We start from the raw sequence: 24,650 nt of genomic DNA on the forward strand, positions 1-24,650 counted from the left end.
AAAAAAAAAAAAAAAAAAAAAGACTAGAAGGAAATGAAACAAAACAAAGGGTTAATAGCAATTATCTTTGGGTAATGAAATTGATCTTTTACATTTTACTTTTCTATAATTTTCTAAAGTTTTAGAAAGTATATAATACTCATTTACCAAAAAATAAACTAAAAACAGAAACACTTGTCCAATTGAATCTTTCAATACATATCTGCTTTAAAAATAATATACAGAGTACCCTTAGTTCTAACACTAAATGGATATACTATGTTATTTTAATTTTCATATAAAATCTGTGGATTCATGATTATAAATCTTCGTGGTATAAACTGATGACCTTAAGCAGAATGTCATCTGTGGAGCCACATGGATATGACATATTACTACCACCTGATGGCAGCATATCTAAACTGCAAGAAAGCTTACTAACAGAAAAATTCTTTTGAAGCTGACCACCCTCACCCAAAATTGACAGCTATGCATTTGCTTCTTAATAGTATTAAGAAAGATCTGTTACTAAAAAGGTTATTACTGTTTTGAAAATATCATTGCTATTAATTATAGGTACCATGTGACAAAATTATTTAAGCTTCGGAAACAAAACTGATTATTAAAACTGACGTCATATGAATGGCTCTTCAAAAATCATCAGGTGTGGGTTGCCTATAAAACACACTGTCAATTTAAGGAAGGCTTTTCAGGAGACTTCTGAGTATGAGTGAATTCAAACTGAATTACCATGAAACAAATAACATTCTGAGACTCAAAGAGCTTTTTCATGAAAACAAGAGAAAGAATACCTCCTTAGGCCACAGGCCATGCAATTTCCTGATGGGACAATTCTATTCAGGAATACCAGTTCTAAGTCAGCCTTAATATTGGCAGATATGTTTTTAACTTATGTAAGCACATCTATGGATGAGAAACATGATACCTGAAGCATACACCTTAACTCTAGGCACGCTTTAACAAAGGTTCTTATTATAGCATCCTCATGTGTCTCATTCAATGAAACCTAATAGATTATAGCAAAGTGAATTGGAAAGGCTCAGTGCTGAGTCTGCCTAAATCTGTTTCAATCAAGACTCAGCTTTTAGGCTAATCTCTAACATCTGAATCTGGGTAGAGGCCAATAACCACAATCTATAAATAGGGTAAAGCCTTCTGAAGGCTAGATATTTTAGTAATTTGTCCAAACACTGATAAAGGGACTGAGCAGTTAGTTGCATTTCAGACCACCTCCCTCACTGATACAAACTAAGACAGTTGAGCTGGCTTTTAAAATCACAGATTTTTGGGGTGCCTGAGTGGCTTATTCGGTTAAGTGTCTGACTCTTGACTTCAGCTCAGGTTATGGTCTCATGCTCCATGAGAGTGAGCCCCAACTCAGGCTCCTCACTGTTGGGATTCTCTCTCTCCCTCTCCCCCACCCACACTCTTGGTCTCCCTCTCAAAATAAATAAACTTAAAAAGTTTTTGTCATAAAATTTTTAAAAAATATTTATTTATTTATTTATTTATTATGAAATTTATTGTCACATTGGTTTCCATACAACACCCAATGCTCATCCCAAAAAATGCCCTCTTCAATACCCATCACCCATCCTCCCCTCCCTCCCACCCCTCATCAACCCTCAGTTTGTTCTCAGTTTTTAAGAGTCTCTTATGCTTTGGCTCTCTCCCACTCTAACCTCTTTTTTTTTTTTTCCTTCCCCTCCCCCATGGGTTTCTGTTAAGTTTCTCAGGATCCACATAAGAGTGAAAACATATGGTATCTGTCTTTCTCTGTATGGCTTATTTCACTTAGCATCACACTCTCCAGTTCCATCCACGTTGCTACAAAGGGCCATATTTCGTTCTTTCTCATTGCCATGTAGTACTCCATTGTGTATATAAACCACAATTTCTTTATCCGTTCATCAGTTGATGGACATTTAGGCTCTTTCCATAATTTGGCTATTGTTGAGAGTGCTGCTATAAACATTGGGGTACAAGTGCCCCTATGCATCAGCATTCCTGTATCCCTTGGGTAAATTCCTAGCAGTGCTACGGCTGGGTCATAGGGTAGGTCTATTTTTCATTTTTTGAGGAACCTCCACAATGTTTTCCAGAGCGGCGGCACCAGTTTGCATTCCCACCAACAGTGCAAGAGGGTTCCCGTTTCTCCACATCCTCTCCAGCATCTGTAGTCTCCTGATTTGTTCGTTTTGGCCACTCTGGCGTGAGGTGATATCTGAGTGTGGTTTTGATTTGTATTTCCCTGATGAGAAGCGACGTGGAGCATCTTTTCATGTGCCTGTTGGCCATCTGGATGTCTTCTTTAGAGAAGTGTCTATTCATGTTTTCTGCCCATTTCTTCACTGGATTATTTGTTTTTCAGGTGTGGAGTTTGGTGACCTGTTTATAGATTTTGGATACTAGCCCTTTGTCCAATATATCATTTGCAAATATCTTTTCCCATTCCGTTGGTTGCCTTTTAGTTTTGTTGATTGTTTCCTTTGCTGTGTCACAAAACTTTCAATGTCAGAACTTCTGATTTTGTTTTTAGTTGGCTAAACATCTTGTCATTCTGCCATTCACCACTGTCTAAACATCTTGCTTTAAAAAAGCAAAACAATAGTTGGAAGTGTAGAGATTTATTGCCCGATTAGTATACAAAGGTATTATTTTCAAAATTTAAGGTGAAAGCTTCATATGTAATTTTTATTGAGGTCAAAATTAATTCAAAATTACCTAAAATGTAAAATTATTTTCTTCTTATTTATTTATTTAAAAAAATTTTTTTAACGTTTAGTTATTTTTGAGACAGGGAGAGACAGAACATGAACAGGGGAGGGTCCGAGAGAGGGAGACACAGAATCTGAAGCAGGCTCCAGGCTCTGAGCTGTCAGCACAGAGCCCGACGCAGGGCTAGAATTCATGGACTGCGAGATCATGACCTGAGCTGAAGTCGGCCGCTTAACCGACTGAGCCACCCAGGCGCCCCTAAAATTATTTTCATATATGTGTAGTAGTAATATTGCTGATGCGGATCATAATCTTGGATGGGAGGAGGTCTATATAACTTCAGAGGTAGATGATGAAAGACCCTAGTCTAGGATTTTTGAAATAACAAGGTACTTGTCTTTATTCGGGTTTAAGTGTTTTCTGATTAACTGTAAGATGCTTCAAATTTTCTTTAGAAGAAAGGTCAGTCATAAAAAAAAACTACCAAGATAATTCAACAAATAGAAATCCAATTAACACTTTTATTGTTAGATCCTAGACATTAGCCCAAAAATGTAAACAGTCTAAAAACAGATGTAGAATCTCTTCCCTAAATAGTTTAAATTCCCAAATTTACACCATTAGTTGGCTTAGCAAGGACTTTTTTTTTGAGAGCAAGAGAACATGAGAGAGAGAGAGAGCGAGCGAGCATAGGCACACAAGTGGGGGAGGGGCAGAGGAAGAAGGAGATAGAATCTCAAGCAGGCTCCATGCCCAGTGGGGCTCAATCCCATGACCCTGGGATCATTAGCAAGAACTTTTTTTTTTTTATTAGAAGAACTTTTAAAAGCATTTTTTTAGCCTTATCCACTGAAACCATCTTAAATGTCTATCAACAAGAAAATTATTAAATTATTAAATAGTTAATTCACCGAGTAGGAGAGAGCCATGAAAATAAAAGTAGAAATGTAGCTATCAACATGGATGAATCTTACAAATACACTGTTGAGAGGAAAAGGTACAAATAAATAAATACACACAGTACGATACTATCCACACAACAGTTTGAAAATCTGCCATGCATCAGTACACCTTATTATAAGGAATTATAAGCATAGGTAGTCGAAGTAGAAGGAAATGTGCTGGAGTGATCACCATCACCAAATCCAGGATGGAGATGAGAAAGTGGATGATATTGGAGAAAGGCATATAGTGAGCCTTTGCAGTCCTGGTATTGTTTTATTCCTTAAACTGGATGATGAGTGTATGAATGTTTATCATTAATACCCTTTATGCCTTTTCATATGTCTCAACATTTCTTAATAAATTTGAACCCAATGTACTTAATTATAATGACTCTGAATTATCCAAGTTAATGACGTGTATGAGTGCATACATTACTGACAGGCTGTGTGTAAATCAGATTTACAAACCATTTTTAAAATGCAATATGCAATATTCTTTTTTAGAAGATATCTGTGGTGGTTTTCTCATTCAACATTCACCCCTGGGTACCCTGAGCGTAAAAATTACTTATTGAATGAAGACATGTTCGATCAACATTAAGTGAATGCTGAATATGTGGCAGGCACTGTGATATATACTTGGGATCCAAATGTGAGTAAGACAGGGTCCCATCTCTAAAGGAATTCTGTCTAATGAGAGAGACAGACCTGTAAATAAATAACTTCATTACAGTAAGACTTGATAAGAGGTGTGTACAGTGCTAAGGGACTACACAGGAGGCAGCTGCTAAATGTGCCTTGAAAGGTATAGAAAACTTATAGAAAAGGAAATTATATGCAAGGATATTGATGCTTTAAGAAAATTAATGGGGGGCGCCTGGGTGGCTCAGTCACTTAAGTGACTGCCTTCAGCTCAGGTCATGATCTTGTGGTTCATGAGTTCGAGCCCCACGTCAGGCTGTGCTGACAGCTCAGAGCCTGGAGCCTGCTTCCAATTCTGTGTCTCCCTCTCTCTCTGCCTCTCCCCTGCTTGCACTCTATCTTTCTCTCTCTCAAAATTAAATAAACATTAAAAAAAAATTTAAAAAGAAAAAAGAAAACTAATGGGATCACTGTTCTTAGAATTCCCTGACATCTGACCCCTGAGAATTTAGTGATCATCTAACATTATTGCCATGTCACTTAAAAACAATGTTTATTTGGATAATGAAAAATAGTTTATTTTTATGGTCACAACTATATTTATGTATGCATGTAGGTGTGTATCTTACTTCCAAAAAAGGACTGAGATGTCTTACAGTTAGACAGCATTGAATAACAAAAGTGTAAGAGCCTATTAACATCAGGCTGGTATAGGTGAGGATAGGGAGAGGAACTGAGGAAAAGAGAAGAGAATATTTATGACATAAAATCTAGAAACTTTATTGTAAAAGTTCTTTCAAGATTTAAAACACAGAGTCTTTATTATTCAACCACATAATAATTCAAAGGAAAAAAAAAAGTATGTTCCATTGGGGAAAATTATGACAATGTTTTTGATGTAAAGGTTGTAGAAAACATTTTGGTATGCTTTCATGGAAAGCTAGAATTTCTATTTTTATTTTTAAAATCAGAGTAGAGGTGTCATGGTAGAGATTAAGATTTTTACAGTAAGAGAAATCTAAACATTAAAAAAATTCATTTCATATTTTTAATGCTCTTGTTTATACTGTTTACCCACAACATAAATTCAGTCTAAAGAAAAACCTTTTTCAATCTATCACATGTTTAAAAGCACAAATAGTTATGAGATAAACAGTTTTCCAGTTTTTAGCTAAGTCCAATTTATCTAACTAGATTAGTAAAATTCCTAGGAATTAATAAGTAATTAATAGGGAAGAGGGCTGATATATAAAAATTAGTAATTAAACTATAAGCCAGCCATAAAATAAAAGCTTATTTTCCTGAAACAAACGTATTTTGGGATAGTACTTTCTAAAAGGTTGAGAAAAGGATTCATAAAACTATTTTAATGGCTAAAAAGTATAGTAAGAAATTAAACATCTATGCCAAACTGTCTTTTATTTCAAAGAGATTTTGGTCATTTCAAAATGTCTTAAGTATAGTTGCAAGGAAAAAACATCCTCAACACCAAATCCTGTTAACACTATCTGTTTAAATCTTTTCTTAAATGTATCCTCCCCTTTCAATTCTTACTGTGAAAGACTGGGTTCAGTTTCTTTTTATGTCTCATCTGAAATATACAAATAACCTCCCAAGATTCATGTTGTTATGTTCAGTTATTCTATGAGGAATGTAGGAAGAAAGAAACTTTTGGGGTGCCTGGGTGGCTCAGTCAGATGAGCATCTGACTCTTAGTTTTGGCTCAGGTCATGATCTCGCAGTTTGTCGGTTCGAGCCCTGCATTGGGTTCTGTGCTGACAGAGCCTGCTTGGGATTCTCTCTCCCTCTCTCTCTGCCCCTGCCCCTTCTCTCTCTCTCTCTCTCTCTCTCCTCTCTCCTCCCTCTCCCTCTTTCCTCTCTCTCTCTCTCTCTCTCTCTCTCAAAATGAATAAACTGTAAAAAACAAAGAAAGAAACTTTTGAGTTAGGACTCTGTTATTTATTGCTTTATATCACTAATCCTCACAACAGCAATTTAGAGAGGCTCTTGCATGGTTCAGACAGCTTCAAGAAAGTTCACACCTAGTATAGGGGTTATGCCAATCTAAAAGTCTACAACGCTTTCAAAAAATTTCAAATGTGAAATACTCCCCCAGCTTCTAATCAATGGCAGAGTCATCCTGGGAGTACAAGAGTAAGCTGGAACTGATCGGAGTCAGCCTGGCATTAGATCCCAAAGCACATCTTTTTTTTCCTCTCTCTTAAATTTACATCTAACTTGGCGGGTGCCTGGGTGGCTCAGTTGGTTAAGCGTTGGACTCTTGATATCAGCTCAGGTCATGATCTCAAGGTTGTGAGACTAGTCTACATCTTTATTTCCATTTCCTGGATAAATTCAATCATTGTGCTGGACAACAGGTTTGACTGGAAGTTACAAGTGAGGGTTTAACAACATCCATGTAGGAAGGCACATACAGCATGCATTGTTCTATACTGCCTCTGGGAAAGAAGACAGTTTTAGCATTGCTGGAGAACAATGTTTCAACAGCTAAGTGTACAACTTCTAAGAAATCATCTTGTAGATAAACTCTCATAATGAAGGAAGAATGCACATATGCATGCATGTGTGAAGTAAAGGCAGAGAGACGGCAAAGAATATAACATTCATCAAGAAGGAATTGGCGGGCGCCTGGGTGGCTCGGTCGGTTAAGCGTCCGACTTCGGCTCAGGTCATGATCTCGCGGTCCGTGGGTTCGAGCCCCGCGTCGGGCTCTGTGCTGACAGCTCAGAGCCTGGAGCCTGTTTCAGATTCTGTGTCTCCCTCTCTCTGTGACCCTCCCCCGTTCATGCTCTGTCTCTCTCTGTCTCAAAAATAAATAAACGTTAAAAAAAAAAATTAAAAAAAAAAAAAAAAAAAAGAAGGAATTGGCTTGGGGTGCCTGGGTGGCTCAGTCGGTTAAACATCTGACTCAACTTTGGCTCAGGTCCTGATCTCACGGTGTGAATTCGAACACCATATTGGGGTCTGCACTGACAGGGCAGGGATACTCTCTCACCTCTCTCTACCTCTCTCTCAAAACAAAAACAAAAAAACTTAAGAAAAAAGAGGGAAATGGCTTAATAAATTGTTGCACACCTAAATGAGTGAAATCTAAAAGATGAGGTAAAATTATATGGAGAGATTTAAAAAATGTATTAGGTAAAAAAAAAACCTAACTATAGAACATCATATAGTTCCCATTTGTATAAAAAGGTAAAGTATGTTTGGGTGCATGCATACATATGCAGAGACTACTTCTGGATAGTTTTACAATAATTTAACCATATAGGTTACTTCTGAAGAATAAGACTACGAGGGTCAGAGCCTACCCTTCTGTACTGAACTTTTCCTCATATATGCCTTTCTCTGCTGTCTGAAATCTTCCATGAGTCATACTCATGTATGTATTTTCAAATACATAATAGAAAAGAAAACTAGCATTTGATGACAGCATCTTCTATCACATACTACTCATCTAGCCTCACACTAGTTAAAGATAAAGCAAACACAATAGATGCCTAATTGACTGTCTTCTAGACTACTTTGTGCCAGGACTATTTAAGGCAGTGTTGAGCAGCTGAAGTCTTTAATGTTTATTTATTTATTTTGAGAGAAAAAGAGAGCGCGAGCAAGGGAGGGGCAGAGAGAGAGAGGGAGAGAAAGAATTCCAAGCAGGCTCTTCAATGTCAGCATGGAGCCTGACACGGGGCCAAACTCACAAACTGTGGTATCATGACCTGAGCCAAAACCAAGAGTTGGATGCTTAACTGACTGAGCCACCCAGATGCCCTGAGCACTTGAAGTCTTTAAAGTAGAGATGAAGGAAGTAATAATCCCAGTTTCCAAATCCCCCGATCCACCCCTCAGCTCCCTTACCATCCCAAAGAAAAATATTTAGTCCAGACATTCTAAAATTAGGACTGTAATTAACAAAGGCTGTGTTGTGTTAGTGGGACTCTTTTGATTTTTTTAAAAATATATATTTTTAGGGTTTATTTATTTTGAGAGAGAGAGTGTGTGTGTGAGAGTGAGCAGGGGAGGGGCAGAGAGAGAGGGAGAGACAGAATCCCAAGAAGGCTCCACTGTCAGCACAGCACCTGATGCAGGGCTCAAACTTGGAAACTCACGAATGACAAGATCATGACCTGAGCTGAAATCAAGAGTTGGATGCTTAACTGACTGAGCCACACAGGTGCCCCTCTTTTTATTTTTTTAAAAGTTTCTTTGTTTATGTAAGTAAGTAAGTAACCTCTACACCCAACATGGGGCTCGAACTCAAGACCCCAAGATCAAGTCACATGCTGCTCTGACTGAGCCTGCCAGGTGTCCCTGATAGTGACTCTTTTTAGACAAAGTGTTGACTCTGCTGAATCCCTGACTAGGCGTGTTCCAGGGAAAACTGGCAGGGTTGGGTTAGATCTCAGGGCATGGATCTAACAGGAAAGATGAGCCAGCCACAGCAGTCACATCTCATTACCGTGGCTCAGTTCTCTTTTAGTATCTCTGTCCTATTCTTTCCCTCAGAGGTGAGCCAGGTCTTCACCAGGCACCCCTGATTCTTAGCTCAAGAGGACTTACTTCCTAGTGGCCAATTAACTACCTTTCTCCCTGAGAAACAGGGGCCTAACTATTGTTGGCTCAATCTTATTGTTGGATGGATATTTAGTATACTATTGTTCTATTTTTGTTATCATAACAACATACAAACAAGCAGACACTTGCTTCCTGCTATTTCCCATGGAAAGATAATGACAATAATAATCCTTAAAAATATCTTAAATTTGGGGCACCTGGGTGGCTCAGTCCGTTAAGTGTCCAACTTCTGCTCAGATCATGATCTTGTGGTTCATGGATTCGAGCCCTGCATTGGGCTCTGTGCTGACAGCTCAGAGCCTGGAGCCTGCTTCAGATTCTGTGTCTCCCTCTCTCTCTCTGCCCTTCTACTGCTCACAGTCTGTCTCTCTCTCTCTCTCTCTCTCTCTCTCTCAAAAATAACATTAAAAAAATAAAAAGAAATCATCAAATAAAAATCCGTTATTGCCTTATACATTCTGGACCAAGAGCAGGTGAAGCTAACACACATAAAAATAAAAGTTACACTTTTTAAAAATGTCAAACACTTAAAACCCATGTGTTTCTTGAAAGGATCACTTAATAATCATCTGATGAGGTACTTTACCTTACCTAAAGCAGAGGTCTAAGGGCAGTATTGCAGGCACACAACACAGGACTATGCAGAAAAGAGTTAGGAACACCACAGACATTCAAATAAGGAGCTAACAGAGAAAAAAACGAGGGAAGAAAGCAGGTTCGCAAGCCACCATGAAACATGGCTCATCTTTCCTGTCTTCTCGCCTATCTCCACTTCTACCTGCACGCATCACTAGACTTTAGGTTGAGAGCTTCAGTAGGAGGACCAGATGAGTTTAAAAAGCAGCAAATGTAAATGGAGTCATGGAAAGTTTAGGTTACAGAGCTGAGGCCCAGGATGCTGTGTGCCTGGAGGCATTATTCATTCTGAGAAGGACAAGAGCCCTGATGGGGGAAACGGAAAATGCCTATTTAAGTCTCACTCTAGGTTCAAGGATAGATGGGGAAAGCTTTCGGGTTTCTTTCCATGTAGCCTAGTCTTGTGGAGTAATTTAGGAGAAGAGGTACAGATTCTGTCAGACGGATACATGAGAATAGAGAAACACATGAGAGAAGTACAAACACTAAACTTAAAAAAGGAGTATGTATATATTAGTATCCCATTTTTATTCCTAAGTAAGTGCCAAAATACTGCCACAAATAGTAATAGTACAGTGTATGAAATGACTAATTTTCACTTTATCTGATTTGCTATGGCCATAAAATATATTAACGTGAATATGTGTGTCCACTGGCAGATTTGTGGTTCTACCATGACAAGCCCAATGTTGACAGCTTATTTGAAGATTTCTTTTGGTTATTTCTTTCAGAACTTTAGGCCATCATGTGGAAAACTTCCCCCCAAGACTTCATATATAAATATAAAAAAATTAAGCATTATGTGGAAAATAAATGTAATGTATGGAATATGTATCCTCTGTAAATAAGCATGACTAAATTTACAGAAACCATGTATCTAATGTCCTGTCACAATTTAAAGTTAATGCTCTGCACCCCGCAGGCCTCTCCTGGATTAAGGCAAATATTATCTATGATAACACTTCTTGTTGTTTTTGTAGGTAAAACTTAGGTCTTGAAGGACACACAAAGACCTTCTATATTTAGAAAACAGAAAGGTAAAATAAACTTTTAATGATAAAATTGTATCTATCCAACTGAAAGTTCAGAGCAAAAAAAATATTCTTATTGTGATTCCAATAAAACTTCTACTCTTCAGTATCTTTTTCAACTATTAACATCCATTTAGCTCAAAAAATATTTCAGCGACGTGCAGTTTTCAGTTACTGAACTAATGTGGGTACAACATTCATAGTATTCCTCTTTGGCAAGTTACTTACCTTCTTGTTACCAATTTTGATATGTGTTAAAAGTAAATAATTTGCGATCACTGATTTCCACGGTCAGACTTAAGAGTCACCTAGCTCTGACTTGAATGGAAATGATGATGTAGAAGAGAAAATGGTCTGAGAGAATGACAGCCTCTCTTGAAGGGCAGGTGAAGGTTCACTGACCCCTGGGCACTCTACTCCATTCTGGTGAATCACTGCTTTGGGGAAACAAAAGACCCTGTGGCTCATAAAACCTGATGATATTAAGAAGAGGGAAGGATTTTATACTTAGAATTCAGGGTCACTGCTAGAAACACAACTTTAAAAATTCAAGGGTAAGGAAAAATACCATATTTAAAAATGAATTACTAGTGTTTTTTCCTTTAAAAAGTATCTGGTAAACCCATATCATACAGATGTTCATTACTTATTCAATGTACACCATTGAGAGATAAATAGAACTGTTAGAATACAAAAATGCCAAGGGTAATTCAACTACTGCAGTGTAAGTGTGGCATAACTGATTCGTCATGACATACAATTTTCTAAAAGCTATTCTGTTAGAAGGCAATAAATGAGTGTATAAATGATTTACATTCTTCTGAGCCATGGTTATTATTCAGTATTTTATTCTAAAAAATATATACACCCTATACTATTATGTTTATTCTCTAGAGTATAATAAAAACATAATTGAATTTGATGAAAAATAGACTTTATTCTAAATGTAGCATACAGCACATATAGCTACTCCCTTATTTTATCCCTTGTGAAGATCAATGGTCACTTGAGGTGGTTCTGTTCTAGGTTTGTTTTAATATATGGGCAATAAAATATTTTTAATTTAAAAATTATATCCTTATATTCCATGTCATATTTCCTTTTTAATAACATGAGTTTTGACCTAAATAACAACTTATGAATGCAAAATACAATATTTTAATCACTGTTTTACTTCTGAGCATGATTTCTTATTGACCAGGTAGGGCAGGAAATTAACTACAGATGGTATAGCAAATAAAAACGAAGCATTCTATAACAAAAGCATCAGAGTTCAGTGATTTATTTTATTTTGAAAAAGCCTAAATGCTATTATGAAAAAAGGTTACCTTTTAAAAATTATTTAAAATTTGTTTTAATATAACCATCTCTGGCATTTAGATAAATTACTTACAAATATATTTAAGCTAATACTATTTTCATTTATAAGTTTCTTTGGGTTAAAAACTGTGCCATAAAATATCCAAATATATAATATATAAATTACATAATATGTAATTATACTAAAGTTTAACACAGTTATTTTATATTTATATACAAATTATAATACACACTCTAGAGTATGGTTAAATCATACATATATGCTATCTTTAAAAAAACTATACATAAACACATACACATATGTATGTGTGTATGCATATATATATATATATATATATACACTCACATATAGATGTATGTATATACGTATATATGTATATATATTGTAAGGGCAATGCAAATCAAAAATAAAAGGCTTAATTCTCTCTGTTGAAAATAAGGGAATGGATTTCCCTCTCTTCCTTTTACTTATTTATCTTTGAAATTTTGTAATTTTAAGTATTTTTTCATCTCTTTGAAATATATCCCTTAGAAGACTAGATTAGATCTTTTGTCAGCTTTCTCAACCAGGACTATCTCAAGAACCTGGAAGCCATCTTTTCCAAATGCAAACACCAAGCGCAATGGCTCCTGGCTCCAGTTCCTGATGAAGGGCAAGGACTAATTTCAGTGGTTGCTTTGTTCCAATCTGCAAAATCACTGTCCTAAAGATAGGAGAAGTGTGTTTGTCCTCAGGATAAAGACAATTAGCTAACGAAGGTATCCTCTAACACAGGTAAAATTAGGATGAACTATGCGTGAAAAAATATGCTGCCATGCCAAATCCTCTACGTGAGGACTAGCTACTGTTTACCTTGAAAACATGTTTGTTATAGATTGTATCTACCAGGTTATATGAAGGGGTGCGATGCCCAGCTCTGACTTGCCAATCTCTTAGCAGACAGCCTGTGATATGCAACGCATTCTGGTTTAACGCCTGTTGAATAACAGAAGTGTTTTTATTCTCTTCTGCCTTTGTAGAGGGAATGTCTGGGATGGGAGATTTTGGTTTTAATTATAATTCCCCCAAAATATGCTTTCTTCTGAATTTAAGTTATTTATGCCCTTTGTTATGACAAAAAATAGACTGCATTCTTATATAAAACATGAAAAAAAATCATAGATAGGAACATTTCACTTGCTTGGTTCGGTTTCTTGGACAATTCAATATTAACTATACCTTAAATTTTAAAAAAGGAAATACTATGTCTCATTCTATATTAGAAATTTGTACTGTGGTTTGCATATTTATAATCTACATGAGGTGAATTATTAGAACCTTTGACCAAAAGGATCCAAATAGGTGAACTGATTCTAGGACCCAAAACACATATAAAGACAAAGTCTCTTCCATCTAATGGCAAACTGCTTAACTGTCCCATTACTCCTAATGTTTGGTGGCACTAACTTTTGGAGTAGGTGATAAAGATTAATCTTGCAGAGCAACTCTCTATGGAGTCTCTGGACTTCCACGTGGGAAGGTGACTTATAATGACAAATGTTACATAAAAATAATGCATTTTTTTTGGTCTCTTTCAACAACTCAAGCAATGCATGGCCTTATACTACCATTTTAATACTGTAATTTGAAATTTTTAATTTCTGTGCTTATCTATCAAGTGAAGCTGCTTAACTCTAAACATATTAATGAAATCCAGGTCATCAATATTGGCAAACTCTAAGAAAACATTAGTAGAAATTCAATAAACTTTAATTTACCTATTTGAAGGCAGTGCCTAAATTTTTGAGTCACATTTGCTTAAAAAAGTTTTTTTTAATTTATTTTTGAGAGAGTGTTGCACGTGTGGGGAAAGGCAGAGACAGGGAAACAGAGGTTAGTAGGCGGGCTCCTCAGTGATAGCAGAGAGCCTGATGTGGGACTCGAACCTCATGAACCACGAGATCATGACCTGAGCCAAAGACGGATGGACGCTTAAAGGACTGAGCCACCCAGGAACCCCTTGAGTCTTAAAGTACTAATAATGTTAAATTCTAGGGAAGAGGGTTTAATCAATTTTTTTCAGGAAAATTAATAATATGAAAACCTAAAATGATCTAAGAGTAGAAAACACTAAAACTAGACCAGGTAAAGTCTGTGTAAATGAAACATGAAACCAACTAGTTTTAAATAATTAACAATATTTACCTTGTAGCATTTTGTTCTATCTTTTCATCAATGTCACTGAAGATCTGCTTAAACTCCAAGTCTCCAGGAAGTGAATTTAACAAACAATGTAGGTCAAAAGAAGTATGGGAATATTTATCTCCCCAATCCATTCTGTGGAATAAGAATAAAAAGCATGTCACATCCTCACAAATAAAGAAAAAAAAAAAAAAAACACCTCAAGTTGTGATCCTAAACCAAAAATAATAATTCTCATTTATAGGTAAAATGAAATACAGCAGTAGGAAAACTAGGGTATTGTTAAACTAGGTATAGAGTGTTTTGTTATTTAATTTGCATGAGGTGTGACCTGATTTTCACACTTCTCTATGGTTTGAAAGCTGAGCAAAACCGCACCCCTCAGAGAGTACTCAAGCATCCTGCTGCTTCTCACTGTAACCAAGAGCTGCAAAGGCGATCCCAAACCACATAGACCACTGTGAACAAGGGTGGCGGCAACAAGAATTCACCACCTTCCCTCCACCCTTGTCAACACACTGACCTGGAAATTGTAACTTCCAAATTTAAAAGTGTCATCCCATATCCCTTATTTATATGTGAAGAAGGCAGAATTTTCCTTGAATTCCTCTATCACCTCTGTCAACCTAAGTACTTATAACTGACTAAAACTTACATATTCTACTCTTCCTAGAGAGACATGCATTTTCCCACTATCGAATCATTCATTCAGTCAGTGCATATATATTCTTGAATGTTTGATATGTAAAAGGCACTGCTGTGGAAGCTGGGGATACAATTGCAACAAGTCAAAGTCTCTGCCCTCATGGAGTTTTTATCTCATTTAAGAACACATAAGCAGGTATACTTTATAAAAGATCGCATGGTGAGAAGTGCTGTGAATACAAGAAAGCGGGGCAATGGAACAGACTAAAAATGATGGAGATGGGGTAGAATGTGATCTATTTTATTTAGGGATATGTTATTTTTGGATATAAAGTAGTGCTTATAAAGTACATAATGACTAACGGTATAAATGAAATGAGAAATTTAAATTATAAGAAATATACACGGAATAAATATTAACAAGAAAAAGGATTGGGGAATGTGGTTTTATTTCAGATAAACCCAAAATACTTGACAAATTGTCTAAAAAGTTTTGCAGAGGCTACAACACTAGTGGACTTCCTCATCGTTAGTTATTTAATTGCAACAAATTCAGCTAATTCATTATCCAAAACAAAATAGCTGAATTTCACACAGGCATCATCTGGAACTTCAATGAGGTAGTCTTGGGATAAAGCTTGTATTTTTTGCACAGATTTTATTTTAAAAGGGAAACATCCAACTAAAACATTTTAATATAAAAGTCGGTGGCATCACAAGGTTTGTCATTTGTAAACTCAATTAGCCCCAATACAGAATAATCACAGAAATGTCATTCTAAAATACATAAATTCTCATGTATTTAGATCCTCTTTTTAAAATATGTTGCAGTAAAAGGTATAGAATACCATATATTCATCAGAAATTATATATCTTTAGGGTACCAAAACCTCAGTTTTTCCATATAAGCAGAGTCTGAGATCTTCTTACCTCCCTAGTCATTTCTAAATCCAATGGCCAATATTACTAATAATGAATTCAGCTTCTGTATTTGCATGTTTTTGGATCATTTTGGGTAGTTCAACTCTTCAGATGATGACTCATTCAAAAAATGTTGCAAGAAAATAAAATTTTGCTTTTGCAGTGAAAAAATTTGATCGGCTGAGGGTCTGTAGAAAGCTCAAACTTAGTAAATATTTTGGAACTAGCTTCTCTAACAAAACCAGTTATATATCAATACTCTGCTAAGACTTGTCTTATCAATACTAGAAAGTCTCATAAGCTCAGATTCTACATATTTAAAACATAAGAAAACAGGCATAGAGATCAGTTTAAATATAATAGCAAAATAGCAATATGACTTGTTATATACCTACTGTGTACAAACATATACGTCATCTTCCTTAATTCTCATAATTCTACAAAATAGTTATTACCCTCATTTATAAGGGAAGGAACCTGGGCCCAGAGACATTAACTAACATGCCCGTGTAGCAGCTACTTACTGTTAGAAGTAGAATTTGAACTGGATCTATTTGGTTCTAAATTTTAAGGCTGCCTCATGTCTTGAGAAATGAATCACTTACTGCATACAGAGTAGTTTTGCAGAAATATTTTTTTTTAACATTTTTATTTATTTTTGAGACAGAGAGAGACAGAGCATGAACGGGGGAGTGTCAGAGAGAGAGGGAGGGAGGCACAGAATCTGAAACAAGCTCCAGGCTCTTAGCTGTCAGCACAGAGCCCGACTCGGGGCTCGAACTCAAGGACCACGAGATCACGACCTGAGCTGAAGTTGGACGCTCAACTGACTGAGCCACTCCGTCGCCCCAGAAATATTTTTTTAAAGATTATATATTTTTGAGAGAGACTGTGTGTGCACACTTATGCATGAGCAGAAGGGAAGAGAGAGAGGGAGAGAGAGAATCCGGAGCAGGCTCAGCATTGTTAGCACACAGCCGGATGCGGACATCAGTCTCACAAACCCTGAGATCATGACCTGAGCTGGAACAAAGAGTGGGATGTTTAACCAGCTGAGCCGCCCAGGCGCCCCATAGTTTTGTGGAAATATTAACCAATATGCTAAAGTGGTTATCCCTGGGGGCGCCTGGGTGGCTCAGTCGGTTAAGCGTTCGACTTCGGCTCGGGTGATGATCTCGCGGTTCATGAGTTCAAGTCCCGCGTCAGGCTCTGTGCTGATGGCTCAGAGCCTGGAGCCTGTTTCGGATTCTGTGTCTCCCTGTCTCTCTGACCCTCCCCCTTTCATGCTCTGTCTCTCTCTGTCTCAAAAATAAATAAACGTTAAAAAAATTTTTTTTTAAATAAAAAAATAAATAAAAAAAATAAAATGGTTATCCCTGGATATTTTGACTACTGTTGATATTTATTTTCTTTATACTTAGCATTTTCCTATATTTTTGCAGTGAGTACTTTTATACACGTTAAAAAGCAAAATTCAACCAAGTGAATGTGAAGATCTAATTGGCTTTGCTAAACTATTCATGAGTCAGGCAGCACTTTATCTAGCAAAAAGAGAGGCACTCCCAGGAGGTGTGAAAAATGAAGTGTTTTTATAGAGGAGGGTGGGGACATAAGAGTTATTAACAAAAGCAGTGTGTTGTTCCAGACAAGGCTGTTTTCTAGGGGAAAAAGTATGAGGTGTTATCATGCAGAATACCTCATCTTTCTCTAGAGGATAGAGAGGACTCAAGTGGCAGACTTATTGGCATTGATGGAAAGGAAAATTTCCTGAATAACTAGGTAAGGCCATATTTCTGGTGGAAGGTGAAAATGCAATTAGATTGGATATTAAGCTCCAGTTTGGGAACTTGGTCTGAGCTATACCTTTTTGGGCCTGTGGTTTTCCTTTTTGTTAAAACATATATAATGAAGACAAATATTTTAAAAAGAAATTATGCCTGCTCTCATGGGGCTTTTGATCTTACATTTTGTCTTCATTTGAAACCTCTTCGAACCTTAACACCTCTCTTGCCAATTTGAATTCATCATTATTCTCAAAATCAAATTCAAAACTTACATAATCCCTAAATATCTCTTGACTACCATTTCACTAAACTTTTTGTATTATTTTGTGGTATTTGTGCTTGCAAATGCTGTGAAAGGAAAATGTGCTGTTCTGTGCTATGTTGGTATTAAATGTATGTTATGTCTTTCATTGAAATGGAGTAAAACAATAATGGGCTGAAACATGTTGAACATTCAGATGGGGTTGGTGACATCATTTTGAAGGATTCCCGATACAGAGTTGTGTGATTTTTCTCTATCTAACCTCAGTAGATAAGTTAATCAATAAATACAAATAATACATTAAAGAAGTGCCACTTGGTAACAACAGGGTACCAGAATGATGATGGTTCAGAATTTTCATGTGACCACCATAGATCTATGATGCTTCTGTATTTAAGATATGGTTCCATGGTCATGAAAGACAAGAGAAGCAAGAATGACATTTATAGGTAAAGAGAGAGCAAGGATAAGAGAGAAAACTTGATTGGCAAAATAGAACAAATAGGATGAGAAAATTAACCTGAACAAATAGAGATGCACAGGACCAACAGAAGAAATAAATTAAAAAGGGAGAGTAGCCTGTGTAAGTGATGCTACAAAGTGTGAATTTAAAGTTTTCTCAATGGAATGGCAGTGATCCCTGCAGGAATGTGGTGACAAAAAAGGACTGAATGCGCATGAGCACAGACACCAGACCTCCCATGTCCTTTCAAGCACTCTGCGGGTCCACCGTGTGACACTGTGCCGGGGCCTCATGAGGGTATCATGAAAGGGAGATTGACAGTCTCTCCTCTAAAGGAGCAGAGACAGTAAAAACGTAAGACAATAAACAAGGGAGCCAGTAGAAAGAGCACTCTATTCTCTAAGTAAGACATAACTAAGTAGGACCTCAACAACAAAAAAGTGAATTATTTTTTTTTAATTTTTTTAAACGTTTTTTTTTTTATTTATTTTTGAGACAGAGAGAGACAGAGCATGAACGGGGGAGGGGCAGAGAGAGAGGGAGACACAGAATCGGAAGCAGGTTCCAGGCTCTGAGCCATCAGCCCAGAGCCCGACGCAGGGCTCGAACTTGCTGACCGCGAGATTGTGACCTGGCTGAAGTCCGACGCTTAACCGACTGAGCCACCCAGGCGCCCCAAAAAAGTGAGTAATTAAGGGACTAATGTAACTTGACAAATACCTCAGTGGTATTTCAGAAACATAGACCAACCTTTAAAAAATTTAGGGGGAGGGGCGCCTGGGTGGCTCAGCTGGGTGAGCATCCAACTCTTGATTTTGGCTCAGGTCATGATCTCCCAGTTAGTGAGCTTGAGTCCCACATTGGGCTCTGTGCTGACAGTGCAGAACCTCCTTGGGATTCTCTCTCTCTCCCTTTCTCTCTCTCTGCCCTGAGCCCACTCACTTGTGCTCTCTCTCTCTCAAAATAGATTTTAAAAAATTTAAAAAATTATAGGTGGAAAAAGGAAGAAACTGTAAAGCTGTGTAGCTTAACCTAATCCAAGATCAATCAAAAATGGGAGCTGAAACTTTTTAAAGTATGCTTTCTTTTTGAAATTGTCATTCCACAGTACTATTTTTAAATATTCATTCTCCTGTAATGTTTCTGATCATTTTTGGCATAAGATTAAAAAACCAGTGCTTAATATTTCAAACAAGTATTAACAGCCAATCTAATATTAATTATTGCCTTTTAAAAATGAGTAATGTTTGAAGAATTATATCTGAGCCAAACATCTGTAGATCAAGTTTCAGCCATAGGCAAATTATAGCAGTTGAGCTATAAATTCCTAAGAACAGTGACTACAATAAAATATGTACATATTATAAGCACAGCCAGAAAACATTAAAATAAAGCAATAAAAAAAATCAAACCTCATGTGATCAAAAGAAAGTTCACGAAAGTAATTTCGGAATCTTGTCTTTTACCATATTTTAAAACAATACTTTCTAACCTAGGGTCTCTTTTTCATTATTTAAACACATATGATTAGAATCCTCATTTTATCCTTTTTTTTTTTCTGTTTCTTCAAGAATAAAAATCCAGAGTGTCATTTTTTTTGTGTGTAACCAAACAAATGCATGTTTTCTCATGCATACACTTTTCTCAACTATACACTTTTAAAAAAGTGAAAAAAGAAAACCCAACCAGTGGGAAGAAATCTACACTGAAAATGAGTTAGTAAAGCAGAAACTGTAGGACCATGTGATTTCTCCTCTGTGGAAAAGCCCAGTGAGGAAGGTCAGATGCCTGAGATTCTCAGCCCAAACTGTGGACTTAATGTGTCTGCCACCTCTACTTTACCTGAAGTCCTACTGTCTAGCCTAAAAAAAAACCACTTTTAATCAGCATGGTAAGGAAATGTTTTCATTAATTAAAAATTTATGCTCCACATTTAATTAAACAAATTTCAAAATGTTACACTATACTAAAACACATTTAACTCTAAACACCATTGAATCAAAGAATCAGTAGGTTTGAGTTCAGATCCTCATTCTGTTAATGACTTTGAGTAAGACACTTGATCTCTCAAGAGGGAGAGCTCACATTCCTCATTTATAAAATGAGATGGATGGATTTATTAGGCTCTGAGATTTCCTCTGGCTATAAATTTGTTGTTATTCTTTAAGGAACGGAAGGAGTAGGACGTATTTCTAACCCCCCCCCCCCCCCCCCGCCTATTAACTCTTCCAATGGAGTACTTTATTCATTAATACCATCATTTTTCTTATATCATGCACTCAAAGCCATTTTAAATGATTTCCTTTGCCCTTTCCCAGGACTGTTACATGAAAGGCTTATGCAGAATCTGGGACATCTGGGTGGCTCGGATGGTTGAGCTGCTGGCTCTTGATTTCGGCTCAGGTCATGACCCCAGGGTCATGGGATTGAGCACCTCATCAGGCTCTGTGCTGAGCATGGAACCCACTTAAGATTCTCTCCCTCTTAATATGCTCTCCCTCTTCCCCACTTGTGCTCTCTTGCTCACTCTCTCTAAAAAAAGAAAAAGAAAAGAAAAGAAAAAGCTTATGTGGAATCTCTAGTTGAGCAAGAAATAATATGAGAAAAGAGGAAATGTGAGGCAGCAAAATACTCTTTCATGGTAATAGGTAGATACCCAGTACTAATGTTTTACCCACCACCCCCTAGCTTCCTAAAATATACTAAGAAGCAGCGAGTGCATGTTTCTGGGCTTCTCTGACTTGGCACACTCTTCACTCAACAAAAGATGTGTGAGATCAACTGACCTTGGACATTATGCCTCCACAAGGAACAGGGTGACATACCTTCACAGACATCATGTGTCCCTGACCTATTATTCTTTGTATTCTTTATATTCTTTGTATTATTTGTTGTATTGCTGGTTCAGGTTGAGTTGTTGGTTTAATAAAAGTAGCAGAGTGAAAATAAGCTTTGACTAGGTCATCTTTTTTTTTTTTTTTTTTAAAGTAGGCTCCATGTGGGTCCTGAACTCAAGATCCCAAGATCAAGACCAGAGCTGAGATCAAGAGTCAGATGCCCAACCGACTGAGCCACCCAGGCGCCCCCAGGTCATCTTTCTTAAACTCTGATCAGCCTTTTATTCCAGTCTGGCTCATTTTTACTTCTCCATCCATATCTAGTCACAAAGTAGTTCTCTGGATCATTCACAAAGTCTTGCCAATATTACATAATCCAAAATTTAACTTTCAATAAATCTTGAAAATTTTATGTAGTTCAGTAAATTCATTCATTAAGACATGGATTAAAAGTATGATGGCTGAATAGTTATTTTTATGATAATTACAGCTTTTATATAGCATTATATGGGCCATGCATTGTTCTAAGTATTTTATATATATGAACTCATTTAATTCTTACCATGATTCTATGGGTCAGGTATTATTATAATCTCCATATTAAAGACATAGAAACTGAGGCACAGAGCGGTTTGTGAGTTGCCCAAGATCCTTTACATATGAAGTGGCAAAGCTGGGATTCAGAGTCCTTAATCACAATGCTATAAACTGCCTCTCTGTGAAGACTTCTACTTAAAAGAAAAAAAAAAATTACTATTTTACATCTTATATGTATTGACTTATTTACTGCCATATGTATTTGACAGCTATCCCTAAAATCACTATAAATTTCCAAAAATAAATTTTTTAAGGCTAGATCTTCCCCTTATGATATTTCAAAGTCACTAGAAATTTATTTATTTTCATCAATTACTGGAAGTTGAAATTTTAATGTTTTAGCCTCTCCAAAGATTGAGAGACAACTAGGATGGATCTCAATTTGTTGATAGTCATTTAAGATTCCTTATGCATTAAACTCTTACATTAGGAAATACAGAACTTTATATTCTATTCCATTTATTTTCTCAACTCTCATCTATGTATTAGGACTTCCACCACAGACAGCTATAGTTTCTATTAATAATTGTGGAAATTCTGATTATTATAATTAAATGCATGACAATATTAATATACATCCAATAAATACACATAGTAACATGCTATGGCTATTAAAATCCCCCTTGATAAAATATAAAATACTTCATTGTAACTCCTCTATTAGTAATTTAAATATGTGCATGTATGAAGCAGAAATTGACAGGATCAGTCAGAATACACTATTGTAGCTTGACAAGCAAACAGAATTAACTGTCATATGTTTTACTCACCAAATCTGACATCGCTTTCTTTATTTTTCAATGTATTTCTCTTTGTAGAAAATATTTTCATTTTAATAACTCTATAATCTTCAATATGCAATCCTAGCCATCTCTTGCTTTAACACAACAGTGAAACCCAGATAATGTGAAATTTTAATCTCCACATTCTTTTATAACTTAGCACTCATGCATTTCACAGGACTTAAGAATTATAAAATTTTATATTTTTAGATTAGACCTAAATACAATCACAAATCATAGGGTTAAGGATTAACTAATGAAATTTCAAGCACAGTAAAAGCTTTATTAATTTGGAAAGTAGTACATCTGCATTAGTAGAAAGTTTAAGTTATGGTATACTTTTAAAAAGGCAATTGTATTATCTCTCAACTAGGAATAACAAACATTGCTTATAAAATGCGTCAATTACATTTTTAAGGAATTTTCTTTTAATAACTAGGTGAGAATGATTTAAACTTAGTATGCACTTTCTATCTAAATTGGTGCTTCTAAAGAACGTAGGTCTTTTTTTTTTTTTTAGGTCTATTTATTTATGTATTTTTGAGAGAGAAAGAGAGCAGGGGATGGGAGGAAGAGAGAGAGAGAGAGAATCCTAAGCAGGGTCTGCACTGGCAGCGAAGAATCCAACACAAGGCTGAAACTCACGAATTGTGAGATCATGACCTGACCCAAAACCAAGAGTTGGAGGCTCAACAGACTGAGCACTCAGGCACCCCTAAAGGATGTAGGTCTTACAGTATGTTCCAAGGGTTTTAGAATTTCTCCTAAAATGCTGTTAATAGTGTTAATTAGCAATTCATATTAATGTGATATTGTTCTCCTAAATTTTGGAATATTAGTAACCTAACATTAATTTCATGAATACTCTATCCACTGAAATACCCTGTTATGTCTTCTAGGACTTTGCTCCATCAGTTATCATTAACTAGTCCTGTATCATCAATATCCCTTTCAGCTGACTATAAACATGTTCCACTTTCTTGCTTTGTAGAAACAAAACCTTCCCTAGGGCCCCCTTCCATTCATAGCCCAACTTCAGCAAACAGCGTCCATAATCCCTAATCTTTTACCTCATCTCTCATTTACTTCTCAACTCAGAGCAATCTGATTTCTGTCTCTGTCCTTACACTGAAAGTGACTAAATATTTTTCAATTCCTATTCATACTTAATCTCTGCACTAGTTTGGTACTGACAGCTACTCCTTCTGTAAGAGAGGAGAAGTTGTTTCCTCTCTTGTCAATCTTCCAAAGTACTAGTACAAAGTACTAGTTCTTTTCTTGCCTCTTACACATGTATTCACAGGCTCCCAGTAGGAGTCCCCAAATTAGGTAGCCAACCAGCTAAAATTTCTTTTTTTAAGCTGACAGACAATATATGGATAGGAAATGGTGGTCAATTTCTATGCTAGCATACCCAGCTTTCCTGGTCATAACTATCTGATCCAAGCTAGACATCTGACCCAAACTGAACCATCAGATGCAAATAAATTCTGAAAGTTGGAATGAAGGCAGGAATAGGGAACTACTTGGAGGTACACCATCCAAGTTAAATCCAGCCTCCCAAGTGAAGGTGCATAGATTTTTTTGGCTGAGGCCCTAGAATTGCCTAGTTTCTGTCCTTCTGGGACTGAAAGTTCATAAAGATTGTTTTTTTGAGTTTGTTTTGGTTTGGTTCTGTCAGATATACACAATAAATTTTCTCCAGGTTCTACTGAGAAACACCCACTATTTTTTTCTTTGCTTAAATTAACCAGACTATTTTATTAAACTAATAAACATATTTATTGGCTCCTCTCTCATCTCTGGCATTAAACACTGATATTCACCACAAGGTTTTCTCTAGAATTTACTTCTCATTTTAATTACTTCCCTATGCATTCTTCATTCAAAGCTATTGCTTCTTTTTATGTAATTTTACCAGATTAAAGTATTTTAATTTTTAAAAATTTTATTTTTTTCACTGGATTTCATTCTCCTTGGATCGTAAAAAAAATCTATTCCTATTAGTTCTCATGTTGTAGTCTTCCCAAATATCCTTATTCCCCTTGCCTGACTTGGAAAGGGAAATATAGAAAATTTTCCTCCCTTTCCCTTTCAATCCATTTCAATCCTTATTCTACACTTTTTTTTTATTGAGTAACCTCATGCATCTATTATCTCTATGCTGAAAATTTAAAGTCTGTATCTCTAAACCTAGTTCGTCCTCCAAAACCCCAACAACTATTCCAAACACTTACTTGGCAATTCAACATTGCAGGTTCAAAGGTCCCTTAAACTCAACATGTCCAAAATA

The 24,650-nt window shown here is 36.3% G+C and overlaps 1 protein-coding gene across 3 annotated transcripts in view; it reads right to left on the bottom strand.

Moving 5' to 3' along the window:
* Nucleotides 1–24,650, bottom strand: part of KIAA0825 (KIAA0825 ortholog) — a 385,194-nt gene that overhangs the window by 324,637 nt on the left and 35,907 nt on the right. For all 3 annotated transcript variants that reach the window (XM_049648593.1, XM_049648590.1, XM_049648591.1), the window contains exon 2: nucleotides 14,070–14,201. In XM_049648593.1, the coding sequence (XP_049504550.1) occupies nucleotides 14,070–14,200 (131 nt within the window). In that variant the 5' untranslated portion in view covers nucleotide 14,201. The remainder of the gene's footprint in view (nucleotides 1–14,069; nucleotides 14,202–24,650) is intronic.

Source organism: Panthera uncia (genome assembly GCF_023721935.1).
Source record: "Panthera uncia isolate 11264 chromosome A1 unlocalized genomic scaffold, Puncia_PCG_1.0 HiC_scaffold_17, whole genome shotgun sequence".
NCBI lineage: Eukaryota > Metazoa > Chordata > Mammalia > Carnivora > Felidae > Panthera > Panthera uncia.